General features: G+C 39.1%; 1 protein-coding gene across 6 annotated transcripts in view; it reads left to right on the forward strand.

The window, feature by feature from the left end:
- Positions 1-17,169: 17,169 nt before the first annotated feature.
- Positions 17,170-19,854, forward strand: part of ZDHHC15 (zinc finger DHHC-type palmitoyltransferase 15) — a 149,214-nt gene continuing 146,529 nt past the window's right edge. For all 6 annotated transcript variants that reach the window (XR_004297480.1, XM_032387845.1, XM_032387846.1 and 3 more), the window contains exon 1: positions 17,170-18,105. Coding sequence is in view for 5 of the 6 variants with exons in the window: in XM_032387845.1 (XP_032243736.1) it covers positions 17,970-18,105 (136 nt within the window). In the remaining variant the exon portion in view is untranslated. The remainder of the gene's footprint in view (positions 18,106-19,854) is intronic.

The raw sequence follows: 19,854 nt of genomic DNA on the forward strand, positions 1-19,854 counted from the left end.
ACTACATTATATTTACCCAAACACTGATCCACAACTGTGGTTTTCACCCCCACAGCTTCCTCATGCCATTAAGCAAATACCACACCCCTGGCGGTCCACTTAGTACCAGAAAAGGTAAAGGCCACTCAAGAAGATCTATGAGATAGTATGCTGAATAGCTCCAGGAGAGATATAAAAGTGTGACATGTTGTCTTGCTGTCTTTCAGACACATCAGCATCACCCCAACCCTATAAATAATATCTGTAGCTACTGAATACCATGCTAGCCTTTTAACTTCCAATTGCTTTCCACCCAAACAGTTTTAATATCTCTTTCTTCACTCCCCGCTAGGCCCAGCACATCAAAGCCGTCCCATGCCTCTCCACCTGCTTGGGAAACTCCATACTGGAACCAAAATACATGGTAAAACAAGTATTAGACTCCCACTGATACTAATCAGCCGCAATACTTGGTACAACTGGATGGGTATCAGCTAGAAGAGCAGTTGTAGGAGCTTTCTTGTCACCATAAAACACCCCACAGGGGAGCCTGGATGGCTCAGTCAGTTAAGTGTCTGAGTCTTGATTTCAGCTCAGGTCATGATCTCAGCGTCATGAGATCAAGCCCCACATCGGGCTCTGCACCCAGCATGGAGTCTGCTTGAGATCCTCTCCCCCTGCCCCCTCCCAACTGCTCATGCTCTAAATACATACATACATACACTCTAGAATATGTCATAATTTTCCTTCAGGCAAACCTGGGAACAGTGCCCCAACCCAGGAAAAAGTAGTATCTATTCTACCACTGTTCCTTTAATCTGACTGATGCACCAAAATATCACACCTCAGCCAACTCATAAAACCAAGCTACAAACACTAACAGGCATTCTATCAATCACCTCAGACCTCCCTCACTACTTCTCAAAACACACTGTCATTCTGACATTCTTTTTTTCTACCCCACTCACCCATCCACCCCACTCAATGCTGCCATTGATCCCAACTCATTTGCATTTGTTCTTGCTCTCAATGTTTAATGTCTTTGGCTCTGGGTGTCTGGCTCTGTGTCTTGGCTTCAAATTGCTGCCTTTAGCACTCTTTGATTTGAAATAACCTCCAGTCAATTTGCCCTACTTCTTAGTCCTCATCCTTCATACATTGTTTTTAACTTAGTTTGTTTTTTGGTTTGGGCATGCCAAGATGGTAGTGGGCATCCCTGCTACCACTGGGCCCCATGAAACCCCCACCTCTATCCTGGCCAATCTCCATTTATTTCCATATAGAGGCTGGATGAGATTTTGGATCCTCTGGATCTTATGTCTGTGGTTGGACTCTGGTATTTGAACTTTGTCTTTCTCCTAGACCAGTAGATGGCACACATCTTCCACAAAGAGTAAAAATTTCAGGCCAATAAATTTTAGACCATATAATCTCTGTCACAACCAGTCAACTGTGCGTATTATAGTGCAAAAGTAGCCAGAAACTATAGATTAAAAAATGGACATGAATGTGTTCCAATAACACTTTATTTTTAAAAAGTCAATAGATTGTCTCTCTGGCTCTTGACCTCCCATGTTACTCTGGATATGATCTATCCCTATCAGAAGCCATCTGCGCCAGGCTATTTGACTGGTGCCTAGGCTACCATATGAGAGGAAGATTTATACAAAATTTATCATGTCTAAAAATTAAAGTTATCTTCCCCCACCAAAGCTGTTCTCACCTCAGCCCCTAGCATGGTTACTAATAAACACTGTTCATTCAGGCATTAAAGTTAGAAGTGTGGTTGTTAGCTTTGATTTATCCCCTTTCTCACCTGCCAATTGGTCAACAAGTTCTGTTGAGCTTCTTCCCCAAAACACTCTTACATTTGCCCACTCTACTTCCTCCCCACTTCCTCCGTCACCCCTCTTGATTTACTCCACTGTAATATATTCCAGCAAGACCAGATTACTTGCAGTGATGTTTCACAAATCCACTACATACTTCCTTTTTCCTGGAATCCCCTCCCCCTTAACTCCTACTCCCACCTTTTATATTCTTGGTGAACTTTTTATTCACTATTCAAAATGCAGCTCAGACTTTCCCTAATACATGTAACCACTGCCTCTTTAAGGCAACTTTGTTTAAATAGTATACCTTTGATATCTCTAAGAGATATGTTCCAAAAGCCAAAATTCATGAATAATGGAAAACTTAGATTAAGATGGTAGAATAGGAGGTCCTCCACACATATCCCTTTAAAGCAACAATAATTTGATAGCAATCCACAGACAGGAGTGCCTTCGAGACAGCTTTGAAATCCAGGTAAAAGATGCAAAATCCCAGTAGAGTCTAACACCAAGGAGGGTCATTTTGAGAAGGCAGTCATACGCCCAGATGGCAGGCTTACCAATTGTGGTCCTGGATACAGAAACAGAAACAAACCTGTCCTCCTGTGGACTCAGCTACAGCCCCATTTGGCCTTGGTCCTACCATCAGCACCACCTGCCATGGGAACCAGGAAGAGATATGCCTACCCATGCCTTAGGTAACAGGCTCACCAACATTGGTCCAACTCCCAATGCTGAAGAAGCCTTGTGGTTCAGCGCCACCCTCTCTCAGCCAGTCTGAGAGCAATCCTGCCCACTGAGGGATCTGGCAAGAGGCACACCCATCCATACTCCCATAGGCAAGCCTGAAGACTTTGGACCTGGCTGTGGACATAGAAGCAGCACTGTGACTTGGTTCCAGCCCTTCTCAGGTACAGTCCAGAGCCATTCCTGCCCACCCAGGGAACTTTCCAGTAAGCTGGTGGGAATCCTCTAAAAGACACAGCAGGAGTTACATCTATCCATGCACCTGGTAACAGGCCTACCATCTGCAGACCCCGAAAAAGAATGTTATCCTAGCACCAGTCCTACTGAACAAGGTCCTGGAGGTAGCCCTACCAGCCCAGATACTAGGCTGGATCCCCAGCTGCCTAAGCCACTGGTAGAAGAACCACCAACCAGTCCCCACTATGAACCCAGCAACAGTCACATGACCTACATCAAACCTACTCACCTGAAGTCCTGGATGCAATACTGTCAGCGCTGGGACCCAACAGGAGAAGGTCTTTACCTGCCAAAATCAGTCTGTAAAGACTGTAAAAGGTGTTTGCTTCTTTAAATGCACAGATACCAACACAAGGCTACAAGGATCATGAAGAATCAAGCAAATATGACACCACCAGAGGAAACTAATAAATCTCCAGAAACCAATCCCAAAGAAATGCAACTCTATAAATTGACTGACAAGGAATTCAAAATAATCATCTTTAAAAAGTCAAATGAGATGCAGGAGAAACAGATAGATAACTAAACAAAATCAGAAATAACTGCATGAAAATGAGAATTTTAATAAAGAAATAGAAACCATTAAAAATGAACCTGAAGCTCATGAATACAAGACAAAAACTGAAAAATTCAGTATAGAGCTTCAACAGAAGACTCAATCATGCAGAAGTAAGAACCAGCAAACTTGAAGACAAGTCATTTGAAATTAGTGAGCTAATGGAACAACAACAAAAAAAGAATGCAAAAGAGTAAAGAAAGCCCACGGGGCCTATATGACAATACAAGTATATAAATGTTATACGCATTATAAGAATCAAAGAAGGAAAAAAGAAAGAAAAAGGGGGCAGAAAAGCATATTTAAAGAAATAATGGCTGAATGCTTCCCAAATTTTGGGATGGATATGGATATCCACATTCATGAAGCTCAAATATCCCAATCAAGATCAAACCAAAGATTATCCCAAGACACATTATAAACAAATTGCAAAAAGTCTAAGACAAACACAGCATTTTGAAGCAGCAGAGAAAAGCAACTTGTCACATAAAAGGGAACCCCCATAAGGCTACCAGCAGATCTCTCAGCAGAAACCTTGCAGGATGGGGATGCCTGGGTGGTTCAGTTGGTTCAGTGTCTGCCTTTGGCTCAGATCATGATCCCAGGGTCCTGGGATCGAGTCCAGCATCAGGCTCCTTGCTCATAGGGGAGCCTGCTTCTCTTTCTGCCTGCCCCTTTCCCTGCTTGTGCACGGGCTCTCTCTCTCTCTGACAAATAAATAAATAAATAAAATCTTAAAAAAAAAAAAAAAAGAAACCTTGCAGGACAGGAAGGAGTGGGATGATATGTTCAAAGTACTCAAGGAAAAAAGTGCCAACCAGAAATACTATATCCAGAAAAGCTGTTGCTCAGAAATAGAGAGATAAAGACATTCCCAGAGAATTTGGAGCTGAGGAATATCATCAGTACTAGACCAGCCTTACAAGAAATGCTAAAGGGAGTTCTTCAAGTTGAAATGAAAGAAAGCTAAGAAACAACATGAAAACATACGAAAGCATAAAGTAAAAGTAAATATATAGTCAAATTCAGAACACTCTAATACTGTAATAGTGGTATGTAGATCATTGAACTCTAGAAAAATGTTAAAAGACAAAAGTATTAAAAATTTACTATAGGGGCACCTGGGTGGCTCAGTTGGTTAAGCACCTGACTCTTGATTTCGGCACAGGTCAAGATCTCAGGGTCGCGGGATTGAGCCCCGTGTGGGACTCCACACTCGGCAGGGAGTCTGCTGGAGATTCTCTCTCTCTCTCTCTCTCTCTCCCCCTCTGTCCCTCCCCCCACTCATGTTCTCTTCTCTCTCTAAAATAAATAAATAAATGTTTAAAAATAACTATAGCTACAATAATTTGTTAATGGATACACAATATAAAAAGATGTGAAGGGTGATATCAATAGTATAAAATGTGGTAGAGGAATAGAAATATTAAGTTTCTTCAAGTGGCTGAAGTTCTTACTGGCTTCAAACAGGAATGTTATAATTATGTTTTATGTAAGCCTCATGGTAATCACAAAATAACCTCTAGTACATACACAAATGATAAAGACAAAAAAATCAAAGCATATTAGAAAAAATAACAAAAGACAGCAAGAGAAGAAAAAAGGAGCAAAGAAACATCAAAATACAGTCAGAAAACAATGAACAAATTGGCAATAGTAAGTCCTTATCTATCAATAATTACTTTAAATACAAATGGGCTAAGTTCCCCAATCCAAGGACATAGAGTGGCTAAATGCATTCTTAAAAGTTCTAATAACATGCTGCCTCCAAGAGATTTACATTAGCTTTAAGGGCATGAGACAAAGCAGGGAAGGGGCTCGAAATCCCTAACCCAGAAACTCACAGGAAAAAAAAAATCACAACAACCCAGTTCTCTAGCCCAGCTTGCAGGAAGCCAGAAGCCACAAGCTCCGAGCAAGCCCCATGGCCCAGCTTACAACCAGTTCTGCTCCTGCAAAAACTAGACCAGACCAGCCTGAGCAACACTGGACCCCAGCACTGACCTTTCATCGACTTCTTCCCTGATTATATGCTAAAAATCATGCCCAGAGGTAGAGATTTAACATGCTAATTAGTCATGCAATGTATAATAAAACATGATCTTTAAGTGTGCAAGGGCTGATAAGTCCCTGCCTGTGGAGCTATTCTTAGAAAATATATTGTAAGCCCTAAGGAGTGAGTGTGGAAGCAGCTGAAACGTCGGCAGCATTCCTGTTTTCAGGCTGTTGAATGCAGCGGCCCTGCGGGAGCAGGATCCCACGATCCCCAGGGGCAGGGCATAAGTTAGGAGCTACGAAAGAATGTGACCCTCAGTCTCCGCTTTCTGCACCTGGTGATTGCTAGCCCAAACATCCCGCTCCTCCCTTATCCCATGATTGACTCCCTGCATGCCCATGTGTAGGGAAAAATGCAAGCCTGCTTCAAGATATCTGCCATCCCTTTGTACTCCTTTCCCACGCTCGGAGGCATCTGTCCTTGCTTTTCTGATAAAAAACAAAATGAAAGCTATGTGCAGGATTCAGCTGCTGCTTTCCCTTGCACAGGCAGCCCTGCACTGCCGCTCAGATTGGTGTCTGAGAACTTTATTTCAGTGTGCAACGACACCTGCCTCTACGTGCTTAAACGTCACCCTTTTCCCCACCTAAGCCTCTTTAGAACTCTCCCTTCCTCTCCTCAGACAGCCAGCCTAAGAACACTTTCCTTTGTGTTGTCTCCCTTGTGCTCAAACATAAGCCCCAACAGCTTTGCCTGGAACTCCCGTTAGGCTTCTTGTCAATTTCCATTGCTTGGAGAGCCCAAGGGCCCAGTTCAGTAACAGGCACATGTTGGCTGAAAGTGAAGGGATGGAAAAGTTATTCCATGCAAATAGTAACCAAAAGAGAGTAGAAGTGACTATACTTAAAATAGGCAAAACGGGCTTTCACTCAAAATCTGTGACAATAACCAAAGAAGGTCACTATCCAGTCATAAAGGAGTCAATTCATCAAAGGATATAACAATTGTAAATATAAATGCAGTCCATATTGGAGCACTTAAATATATAAAAGAAATATTAACATAACTGAAGGGAGAATTAGACAGCAGTTCAATGACAGTAGGGGACTTCAATACTTTACCTCACAGAACTAAAACAAACTAAGACCAAAGTCAGCAGAAGGAAGGAAATAATGAAGATTAGAACAGATGTAAGTTACTAGAAACTGAATAAACAATAGAAATAGAATAAATAAAAGAAAAGATCAACAAAACTAAGAATTGAGTTTTTGAAAAGATAAACAAAATTGACAAACACCTCCAACTCATTTTACAAGGCCCTGATGAACATGGACGCAAAAATCCTCAGCAAAATACTAGCAAACCAAATTCAACAGCATATAAAAAGGATCATATACTATAATCAAGTGAGATTTATTCCTGGGATGCAAGGATGGTTCAATGTATGCAACTAATAAATGTAATACACCACATTAACAGAATAGTGAATAATAATTATATGACCATCTCAATAGATGTGGAATATACATTTGACAAAATTCAACATCTTTCCATGATAAAAATTTCCAACAAATAAGGTATAGCAAAATGTCCTTCAACATAATAAAGGTTGTATATGATAAGCCCACGCCTAACATCATACTTAATGGTGAAAATCTAAAAGCTTCTCCTTTAAGAAACAAGACAAAGTTGCCCACTTTCACTACTTCTATGCAAAACAGTGCTTAAAGTCCTAGACAGAGCAACTAGGCAAGAAAAGGAAATAAAAGGCATCCAAATCATAAAGGAAGAAGTAAAATTGCTGTTGTTTGCAGATTACATGCTCTTACATAGAGAAAACTCTAGAGTCGCCACCAAAAACCTGTTAGAACAAATAAATGAATTTAGTGAAGTTGCAGGATACAAAATCAACATACAAAAATCAGTTGCATCTCTATATGCTAATAATAAACTATCTGAAAGGGAAGTTAAGAAAACAATCTCATTTATAATTGCGTCAAAAAGAAAAATACTTAGAAATAAATTTAACAGCAGAAATGAAAAATCTATACACTGAAACTATAGGACATTGGTGAAAGAAATTGGACAAGACACAAATAAATGGTAAGATATCCAGTGGTCATGAATTGGGAGACTTACTATTGTTAAAATGTCCATACTACTTAAAGTGATCTATAGATTAAATGCAATCTCTACCAAAATTCAAGCGGTATTTTTCATAAAAATAGAAAAAATTATAAAATTCATATGAAACCACAGAAGACTGAATAGCCAAAGGAATCTTCAGCAAGAAGAACAAAGTGGAAGCATCACACTGCCTGTTTTCAAAGTCTATTAAAAAGCTCTTGTAATCAAAACAGTATGGTACTGGCATAAAAACAGATACATAGTCCAATGGAACAGAATAGAGAGTCCAGAAATAAATCCACACATATGCAGTCTACTAATATTTGACAAGGGTGCTAAGAATACACAATGGGGGAAGGATAGTCTCTTTAATAAATGGCACTGGGATATCTGGATATCCACATGCAAAAGAATAAATTTGGAACCTATCTTACATCATACACAAAAATCAACTCAAAATGGATTAAAGACTTAAATGTATAATCTTAAACTATAAAACTTAGAGAAGAAAACATAGGGAAAATGTTCCCAGACCTTGGTCTTGGCAATGATTTTCTGGATATGACACCAAAAGCAAATGTAACAAAAGCAAAAATAACCTTGTGGAATTTTATCAAACTAAAAACTCCTGCACAGCAAAGGAAACAATCAACAAAATGAAGCAGCAACCCACAGAATGGAAGGAAAAATACTTACAAATCATATACTTGATAAGGGATTAGGCTCCCTTGAAAAGGAACTTATAGGGGCGCCTGGGTGGCTCAGTTGGTTAAGCAACTGCCTTCGGCTCAGGTCATGATCCTGGAGTCCGCGATCGAGTCCCGCATCGGGCTCCCTGCTTAGCAGGGAGTCTGCTTCTCCCTCTGACCCTCCTCCCTCTCATGCTCTCTGTCTCTCATTCTCTCTCTCGCAAATAAATAAAAAATCTTAAAAAAAAAAAAAAATTAAAAAAAAAGAAAAAAAAAAAAAGAAAAGGAACTTATACAAGTAATTCAATAGCAAAAGAATAGCTAAAAAATGGACAAAGGATCTGAATAGTCATTTTTCCAAGGAAGACATACAAATGGCCAATGGGTATATGAAAAGGTGCTCAACATCAAGGAAATCATTCATCAAGGAAATATAAATTAAAACCACAGTGACATATCACCTTGCATATGTTACAATAGCTAATCTCAAAAAGAAAAGATAAAAAGTGTTTCATTTATCTATCCACCCAGCAACAAAGAGAATCAGTGTGTTCTCTATATTTATGAGACTATTACTCTTTTTGTTATTGTTTGTTCTTTTATTTTTTAGATTCCACATGTAAGTGAAATCATGTTATTTGTCCTTCTGTCTGACATTCCAATATTGTAATAATTTTATATGGTGACAGATGGTAACTGCACTTACCATGATGAGCACTTCATAATTTAAATAATTATCAAATCAGTATGTTGTACATGCAAAACTAATATAATATGTCAACTATACTTCAATTTCAAATAACATTTTTTTTAATTTAAAAAAGATAAATGTTGGCAAGGGTGTGGAGAAAAGGGAACACTTGTGCACTGTGGTGGGAATGTAAATTGGTAGAGCCATTATGGAAAACAGTATGGAGGTTCCTCAAAAAATTAACAATAGAACTACCATGTGATCCAGCAATCACACTTTTGAGTATATATCAAAAGGAAATGAAACTTGTATCTCAAAGAGATATCTAAGCTAGTACATTCATTGCTGCCTTACTGACAGTATTCAATATATGGAAACTACCTAGTGTTCATTGATGGATGAATGGATACAAAAATATAATGGAATATTTTTCAACCATGGAAACAAAGAAATACTGCCATTTGCAACAACATGGATGTTGCTAAGTGAAATAAGCCAGGCACAGAAAACATACTATATGATCTCACTTATATGTGGAATAAAAAAGGTGAATTCATACAAGCAGAGAGTAGAAAGGTGGTTGCCATGGCCTGGGGTCAGGGGGAAGGAATAAGGAAATGCTGGTGAAAGGGTACAAACTTAGTGTCATAAGATGAATAAGATATGGGGATGTAATGTACAACATGACTATAAATTAATAATACTGTATACTTGAAATTTACTAAGAGTGTAGATCTTAAGTGTTTTTACTACACACACACACACACACACAATGGTAAATACAATGACATATTACCTCACACCTGTAAGAATGGCAATCATCAAGAAGACAAGAGATAAGTGCTGGGAAGGACGTCAAGAAGGGGAATATTTATGCACTGTTGATAGGACTATAAATTGGTTCAGCCACTAAGGAGAATAGTATGGAGGTTCTTCAAAAAATAAAAAACTACCATACATTCCAGAAATCCCCGTTTTGGGTATACATACAAAGGAAATCAAAAGAGGTTACCAAAAAGACATATGCATTCCCAAGTTTATTGCAGCATTATTCACAATAGTTTACAATAGTCAAGATATGAAAACAACATGAGTGCCTGTGAATAGATGCATAGATAAATAAGTAAATAAGACTGGATTTTATAAATGTATATATATATATATATATATATATATATATATATATATTTATGTATGTGTGTATATAGTGTGTATATATATATACACACACATATATATATGAAATACTGTTCAACCATGACGAAAAAGTTTTGCCATTTGTAACAACATGGATGGACCTTGAGGACATTATGCTAAGTGAGATAAATCACACAGATAGACAAATACTGTGTAATATCTCTTATATGTGGACTCTAAAAGAACTGAAATCATAATAGCAGAGAGTAAAATGGTAGTTACCAGAGACTAAGAGTGGGGGATGAGAGAGATGTGTAAGGGTACATACTTGCAACTAATAGATAAATAACTCTTAGAAACCTAATACATAATACAGTGATTATAGATGATAAAACTGTATTATAAATATTAAACTTGCTAAGAGACAATCATAAGGATACTCACTGGCCTTCAGAAAAAAAATAGAGGACATCAGTGAGACCCTTACCACATAAATAAAAGAGTTAAAAAAGAATTAGTCAGAGATGAAGAATGCAATGAATGAGATTGGAAATAGGCTTGATGCAATGAACAGCAGGCTGGAAGAAGCTGAGGAATGAATTAGTGACCTAGAAGACAAAAGAAAGGAAAATAATGAAGCTGAACAAAAGAGACAAAGAAGAATTATGCAACATGAGAAGAGACTTAGGGAGGTGAGTGACCCTATCAAATGTATTAACAATTGTATTATAGGAGTCCCAGAAGAAGGAGAAGAGAGAGAAGAGGGGGCAGAAAATTTATTTGAAGGAATAATAGTTGAAAACTTCCCTAATTTGGGGAAGGAAACAGACATCCACATCCAGGAGGCACAGAGAACTCCCATCAAAATCTAATAAAAGCAACCCTGAGTGGTGGGGGTGGGAGGTATGGGGTGGCTGGGTGATAGACATTGGGGAGGGTATGTGCTATGGTGAGCGCTGTGATTTGTGTAAGACTGTTGAATCACAGACCTGTACCTCTGAAACAAATAATTCATTATATGTTAAAAAAAAAAAAAGAAGAAGAAGAAGAAGATAGCAGGAAGGGAAAAATGAAGGGGGGGAAATCGGAGGGGGAGACAAACCATGAGAGACTATGGACTCTGAGAAACAAACTGAGGGTTCTAGAGGGGAGGGGGGTGGGGGATGGGTTAGCCTGGTGATGGGTATTAAAGAGGGCACGTACTGAATGGAGCACTGGGTGAATCATGGAACACTACATCAAAAACTAATGATGTAATGTATGGTGATTAACATAACATAATAAAATAAAAAAAATTTAAAAAGAATAAAAAAATTTAAAAAAAGGAAGTTAGGTCAAACATCTGGACCACTAAAAAAAAAAAAATCTAACAAAAGCAGGCCAACACCGAGACATATTATAATTAAATTTGCAAAATATAGTGATAAAGAAAACATCTTAAAAGCAGCAAGACACAAGAAGTCCTTAACTCACAAGGTAAGACCTCTAAGGCTAGCTGGAGATTTCTCAACAGAAACTTGGCAAACCAGAAGGGAGTGGGATGATAAATTCAAAGTGCCAAACAGAAAAAATCTGCAGCCAAGAATACTCAATCCACCAAGGCTGTCATTCAGAATAGAAGGAGAAATAAAGAGTTTCTCAGACAAACAAAAACTAAAGGAGTTTGTGATGACTAAACCAGCCCTGCAAGAGAGATTAAAGGGGACTTAGTGCAAAGGAGAGACCAAAAGTGACAAAGACAAGAAAGAATCAGAGAAAATCTCCAGAAGCAGTTACAAAACAAGTAATGAAATGGAAATAAATACATATCTATCAATACTTACTTTGAATGTAAGTGGACCAAACACTCCAATCAAAAGACATAGGGTGTCAGAATGGATAAAATACAAGACCCACCTATATGCTGACTACAGAAGACTTATCGTAGGCCTAAAGACACCTGCAGATTGAAAGTAAGGGGATGGAGAAACATTTATCACCCAGAAGAATGTCAAAAGAAAGCTGGAAACAGTATTATATTGGACAAACTAGACTGTAAAACAAAGATTGTAAAAAGAGACAAAAAGGGCTCTATATTCTCATAATGGAAAATCCAAGAAGAAGATATAACAATTGTAAATATGCACCCCCCATGGGATTGCCCAAATATATAAAATAATTAATAACAAACATAAAGGAACTCATTGATAATAATACAATAAGAGTAGGGGAAAATAACACCCCACGTACGTTAATGGACAGATCATCTACATAGAAAATCGAGAAGAAAAATAATGGCTTTCTTTTTTTTTCTTTTAAGATTTTATTTATTTATTTGACTGAGAGAGACATAGCTAGAGTGGGAACACAAGCAGGGGGACTGGTAGAGGGAGAAGCAGGCTTCCCGCTGAGCAGGGAGCCTGATGTGGGGCTCGATCCCAGGACCCTGGGATCATGACCTGAGCCGAAGGCAGACACTTAACGACTGAGCCACCCAGGCACCTGAATAATGGCTTTCAATGACACCCTGGACCCGATGGACTTAACATATATATTCAGAACACTCCAGACTAAAATGGGAGAATACACATTCTTTCAAGTGCACATGGAACAAAATAGATTACATATTAGGTCACAAATCAGGCCTCAACAAATACAAGAAGATTGAAGTCATACATGCACCTTATCTGACCACAACACTATGAAACTAGAAGTCAAACACAAGAAAAAATGTGGAAAGAACCACAAATACATGGAGGTTAAACGACATGCTACTAAAGAATGAATGGGTCAACCAGGAAATAAAGAAGAAACAACAACAACAAAAAAATACATGGAAACAAATGAAAATAAAAGCACAGCAGTCCAAACCTTTGGGATGCAGCAAAAGCAATCCCCAGAGGGGAGTATATAGCAATACAGGCCTAATTCAAGAAGCAAGGAAAATCTCAAATAAACAATCTAACCTTTTACCTAATGGAGCTAGAAAAAGTACAAAAAACAAAGCTTAAAGCCAGTGGAAGGAAATAATAAAGCTTAGAGCAGAAATAAATGATATAGAAACTAAACAAAAACAAAAGCAATAGAACAGATCAATGAAGCCAGGAGCTGATTCTTTGAAAAGATTAATAAAACTGATAAACCTCTAGCCAGATTTATCAAAACGAAAAGAGACAGGGCCCAAACGAATAAAATCACAAGTGAGAGGAGAAAGAACAACCAACACCACAGAAATACAAACTATTATAAGAGAATATTATCAAAATCCATATGCCAACAAATTGGAAAAGTTGGAAGAAACTGGTAAATTCCTAGAAACATAAACTACAAAACTAAAACAGGAAGATATAGAAAACTTGAACAGACTGATAACCAGCAAAGAAATTGAATCAGTAATCACAAAAATCCCTACAAACAAAAGGCCAAGACCAGATGGCTTCACAGGCAAATTCTACCAAACATTTAAAGAAGAGTTAATAACTATTCTTCTCAAACTGTTTCAAAAAAATAGAAAAGGAAAACTTCCGATTTCATTCTATGAGGCCAGCAAAGCCCTGATAACAAAACCAGTGGAGACACCACTAAAAAAGAGAACTACCGGCCAATATCCCTTATGAACATGGATGCAAAAATTGTCAGTAAAATACTAGCAAACCAAATCCAACAATACATTTAAAAAAAATCATTCACCACGATCAAGTGAGATTTATTCCTGGGATACAAGGGTGGTTCAATATTTGCAAATCAATCAACGTGATATACCACATTAATAAAAGAAAGGACAGTAACCATATGATTATTTCAATGGATGCATCAAAAACATTTGACAAAGTACAACATCCATTCATGATAAAAACAACAAAGTAGGTTTACTAAAGGCCATCTACGGAAAACCCACAGCTAATATCATACTCGATGGAGAAAAACTGAGAGCTTTTCCTCTACAGTCAGGAGGAAGACAGGGATGTCCACTCTCACCACTGTTATTTAACAATACTGAAAGTCCTAGCCATAGCAATTAGACAACAAAAAGCAATAAAAGGCATCCAAATCAGCAAGGAAGAAGTCAATCTTTCACTATTTGCAGATGATATGATATTCTATATTGAAAAACCAAAACACTCCAACAATAAACTGGTAGAACTGATACACGACTTCAGTAAAGTCACAGGGTACAAAATCAATGTACAGAAATCTGTTGCATTTCTCTATAGCAATAATGAAGATTATTGAGAGTATTTCTATATGTATCTCTCTACAGAGAGAGAAAATAAGGAATCAATCCCATTTACAATTGCACCAAAAACAGTAAGATACCTAGGATTAAACCTAACCAAAGAGGTGAAATCACAAGTGAGAGGAGAAAGAACAACCAACAACACAGAAATACAAACTATTATAAGAGTTCTGTACTCTGAAAACTAGAAAACACTGATGAAAGAAATCGAAGATGCCACAAAGAAATGGAAAGACATTCCATGCTCATGGATCAGAAGAACAAATATGTTAAAGTGTCTATACTACCCAAAGCAATCTACATTTTAATGCAATCCCTATCAAAATACCACTAGCATTTTTCACAGAGCTAGAACAAACCATCCTAAAATTTGTATGGAACCAGAAAAGACCCCAAATAGCCAGAGCAACCAAAGCAACCTTGAAAAAGAAAAGCAAAGCTGGAGGCATCACAATTCCAAACTTCAAGTTACAGTACAAAGCTGTACTAATCAAAACAGTATTGTACCGGCACAAAAGCATACACATAAAACAATAGAACAGAATAGAAAACCTAGAAATGAACCCACAACTATATAGTCAGCTAATTTTCGACAAAGCAGGAAAGAATATCCATTGGATAAAATACAGTCTCTTTAACAAAGGGTGTTGGGAAAACTGGACAGCAACACGCTGAAGAATGAAACGGGACCGCACTTTCTTACACCATACAGAAAAATAAATTCAAAATGTATTAAAGATCTAAATGTAAGACCTTAGACCATAAAAACCCTACAGGAGAACACAGGCAGTAACTTCTTTAACATTGGCTGTGACAACTTCTTTCTAGATATATCTCCTGAGGGAAAGGAAAAAAAGCAAAAATAAACTATTGGGACTTTATCAAAATAAAAAGTTTCTGCTCAGCAAAGGAAACAATCAACAAAACTAAAAGGCAACCTATGGAATGGGAGAAGATATTTGTGATGGCATATGTGATAAAGGGTTAGTATGCCAAATATATAAAGAACTTATGTAAAACCCCAAAAATGAATAATCCAATTAAAAATGGGCACAAGACATAAATAGACATTTTTCCAAAGAAGACATCCAGATGGCCAACAAACACATGAAAAGATTTCAGTATCACTGATTATAAGGGAAATGCAAATCAAAAATACAATGAGCTATCACCTCACACCTGTCAGAATGGCTAAAATCAACAGCACAAGAACAGGTCAACACCAAAAGGGGTGGTTTTGTGCTATTGGTGGGAATGCAAACTGGTGCAGTCACTCTGGAAAACAGTAGGGAGGTTTCTCAAAAAGTTAAAAATAGAACTACCCTCAGATCCAGCAGTTGCACTACTAGGTGTTTACCCAAAGAATACAACAATACTAAGTGAAAGGGAGACATGCACCCCAATGTTTTTAGCAGCATCATTAATAATAGCTAAATTATGGAAACAGCCCAAGTGTCCATCGACTGATGAATGGGCAAAGAAGATGTGGAAGATAAATATATATGATGGAGTATTATTCAGCTATAAAAAAGAATGAAATCTTGCCATTTGCAACGACATGAATGGAGCTAGAATATCATGCAAAGGGAAATAAGTCCATCAGAAAATGTCAAATACCCTATGGTTTCACTCATAAGTGGAATTTAAGAAACAAAACAGATGAGCAAAGGGAAAAAAAGAGAGAGAGAGAGACAGGGAGGCAAACTACAAAATAGACTCTTAACTATAGAGAACAAACTGATGGTTACCAAAATGGAGTTGGGTGGGTAGACTGGTTAAAGAGGTGATGGGGATTAAGGAGTGTACTTGTTGTGATGAGCACCTACTGTTGTATGGAGGTGTTGAATCACTATATTGTACACCTGAAACTAAGATTACACTATATGTTAAGTAACTGGAATGTAAATAAAAACTTTGAAAAATATACACCTTAAATTTACACAATGTTGTATGTAAAATATATCTCAATAAAAAATATTTATCAAAAAATGGTAACTGTGAGATAACAAATGCATTAATTAGCTTGATTGTCATAATCATTTCACAATGTATATACCTACCAAATGATCACATTATACACCTTAAATATATACAATTTTTATCTGTCAACTATACCTCAATAACGCTGGAAAAATATTTAAATATCTATGTCTGAACCTTAGGACTCAAATAATTAATTGGGCTATTAAAATAAAAATTGCAACTGAAATGAGACTGTATTTCACTACATCATTAATTTAGTAATATCAACCATGAACTTAATCTGAAAAGAAACAAGAAAGCTCTTATCACTTCAGGAAATTACTGCCTATATAACCATGAAGAATAGAGCACAACCCTGTTGAAATCCTTGTTTCAATTCACTCAATACAGAATGTGAGTAAGACATGGGTCTCAGCAAAATCACAGATTTCTCCATGTCATAGACCTTTAAAAATCATTAAACAGTGAGTTTCAAACCCATAAATGTCAAAATCTTACTATACTTCCATTATTGTACTTGTGTCATTGAACACCTATCCCCCTGACGAGAAGATGAGCTTCATGGGGACAGGCCTCCTGTTTCTTCATTCTTTTTATGCCAAAGCTGACCTACACAAAGCAACCATCCCAGAAACATTTGTTGAATTAAATTGCTTCCTAACTGGTCTGCTTCCAAGCCATCCTCCTCTCCGAAATCCTGCCAGTCACAAAAATACATCTCTGCTAATGTCATTCCATTGTCCCAAACCTTTAATGGCTGTTCATAGTAATCTGCTTTAGAGGATTATGTCCACACACCCTGGCAAGGCGTATAAGGACCGTCACACTGCTCCCTCAGCCTATATTCCCCGTCTCAGTCCCAGCCTCTCCTCTTCACACACCCGCTCAAGCCATATTAGGTGTTCCTTGAACACTTTTGGATTTTTATGACTATGTCTTTGCAAACGCTGTTTCCTCTGTCTGAAAGATCCTTCCCCTCTCGTCTGCCCAGCAAACATTTATTATTAAAGCTTAGTTTAAATATTACTACCTTTGCATCTTTCCCTGACCCCTCACAGATTTAACGTCCCCTTCGTTTGTTTTTCTGTACCAATAGGTTTATTTATTCTGAAAACGGACGAAGCTAAACTCAGGGGTAAGGGAAGAAGAGAAGGAAGCGGGGAGCGTCCTGTGAATGGACTTACCTATGCAGTGATTGCGGCACTACGCGTTAAGCACATTGTTCAAGCAGCAGTGGGAGGATGGGGTTGGATAACCTTTCAGTCTTAAGAGGCTATGGCTGGCGTCTTTCGCACAGCGTGTACGTGTGCTCCCGCGTTTGTGTTGAGGGGGGAAACAAAGAGAGACAAAAAACCGAAAGAGAGATCAGAAAGCAGATGAGGGGGGACGCAGTGCAGTAAAGACAGATGGGCGGACCCAAATTGCTGCCGCTTCACCGTTTTGCTGAGGTCCAGCTCTGCATCTAGCGCTGTAGCAAGGGGGTGGAAGAGGAGAAAAGGGGAGGGACCGCATTCCCTCTGAGCGTGCCCAGCCTCGACTGCCGGGCGGATCACCTTCCGCTCCAACAAGGCCAGTTCCTCCTCGCCATGACTCATGCCTATTGTGCCAGGCAGGGCGCACTCTGCCCCGCAGCCTTACAGGTGGTGTCGGTTTGGTGAGACGTTCCCGCCAGGCTAGGCAGTGGAGCGCCGCACAGCGCGCCTTCCAGCCTCCCAACTGCCTGCCGGGCAGTTCCGACCCAGCGCCGACAGGCCTGCTCGGTCGATCTTCGATCCAAAGATGCGGCGGGGCTGGAAGATGGCTCTGTCCGGGGGGCTGCGGTGCTGTCGCCGAGTACTTTCCTGGGTGCCAGTGCTCGTTATCGTCCTCGTTGTGCTTTGGTCCTACTATGCCTACGTCTTTGAACTCTGCCTGGGTAAGTGGAGCTGGGCACCTACGGTGGGGAAATTATGCTCCAGGATAATTGTCTGTCGTACCCTTCACCCTGGTGTCCCCCTCCCGCGTGTTCTTAGCCCTCACACTGCAGGGTTTTTTGTTTTTGTTTTTGTTTTTGTTTTTGTTTTGAGGGGAGGGGGTTGTTTGTTTGTTCTTAGCTCTCTGGAGACCTCCTCATCTCCAACCTCTGGCTTCTCACAGTATTTCTTCACAGTCTTCCCACGAGGGTCCCACCGTGTCGCCATCGCTTTCCACTGAGGGCTTTTTACATTATTCCCTGGCCTTACTCACAAGAATCTCCTGACACTTTCCACTAGAGCCCTCTTTTCTCATACAGGACAACCACTTGTGCCTGGTGTTCTCGTTCTGGGGGCTCCCACCCTACGCGATTGAGAAAACAACACACCCTGTATCGTTAAACTGCTTACACTCTGAATCCCACCAATGCATCCAGCTAGGAGCCCCACATTTTCGCATTCCCTCCCACTAAGGAATCCCAAAATATTTCCTGTACTCTCTTACTAGCTCTCTTTTTTCCAACACTGGAATTCATCCTTTTTCCATGATCCTCTCACACTGGCATAAGTGCTTCACAGCTTCTCCCACATAGGACCCCACAGTATGCCTTGTTTTATCCCACTGGGTCTCCCCTTTTCACAAAGTGAAAATGGGCCCTTTATTCTCTTTCCCTGTGGGCTTTACCATTTTGTCATCTTCAACAGTGGAATGAGGGTCCTACAATACATCTTGTCCTGTCCCCTCACATTAGAGCCCCTGATTTTATCACACTGGGATTCCCTTTCTTCTTCTGCTCCCCACATTATTTTCTCACACCTCATACTAGGCACCCTGCTTTTATCACAATATGGTCATGCCTTGTCCGCTCTCTTCTCACATTAGTGTCCTCTTTACCCTCCCACAAGAGTTTCCACAATATCTCACACCCCTCCCGAGGGCCACTACTTTTCTTTTCAGTTACCGTTACTACTTTTCTAATGATACTCCCCCCTTGTTATCTGTTTTGAAAACTAATCCCCGCCTCCTGCAGCTCTCTTTTATTGTTAGCCCCACATTTTGCCATCCTCTTTCTCTAAGTTTTTTTTTTATTATTATTATTATTTTATCTCAATTCCCTTTAGGGTTGTCCTTTTCCCCTGTCTTCTCAAACTAGGAAAACACTATACTTTTCCACTGGGATTTCTAATACTTCCTTCCCAGTCCCATGGGAGCCTCATTTCTTGTCCCATTTCATTAGATCATCCCTTTTATAAATCTAGAGTCTCCTCTTGTACCCTGTCCTGTCACATTATGGAGCATTCCATCCCCTTCTTATGTATAAAATGGTTCCCACAGCCTATCTTATGCTTTCAAACTCAGAATTCCACAGTATTTCCTGAAACAAACCCCAACATCCTATCCTGTATGTTCCCCAATTGTATTACCCCAGTCACCTATCCTTATCACTAATGGTTTTATAGTGTTCTTACAAATTCACAATGGAGTTTTTATATTGTATCCTGTCTCTTCACAACAGACCTTCTGTTTTTCTCACAGTGAGATCTCCCCTTGCCTCTATCCTCTCTCATTGAAGAATTTCCATCTCTTCTCAAATGAGATTCACTAATAGTTATTGTCACTTCAGTATGAGAAATCCCACTTCTAGCACCTTTAAACTTGTGTCCTGCAATGATCCCCATTCATTCAGTATGAGGTTCCAGCATATTCCAGT

Source organism: Phoca vitulina, unplaced genomic scaffold (assembly GCF_004348235.1).
Source record: "Phoca vitulina isolate PV1807 unplaced genomic scaffold, GSC_HSeal_1.0 scaffold51, whole genome shotgun sequence".
NCBI lineage: Eukaryota > Metazoa > Chordata > Mammalia > Carnivora > Phocidae > Phoca > Phoca vitulina.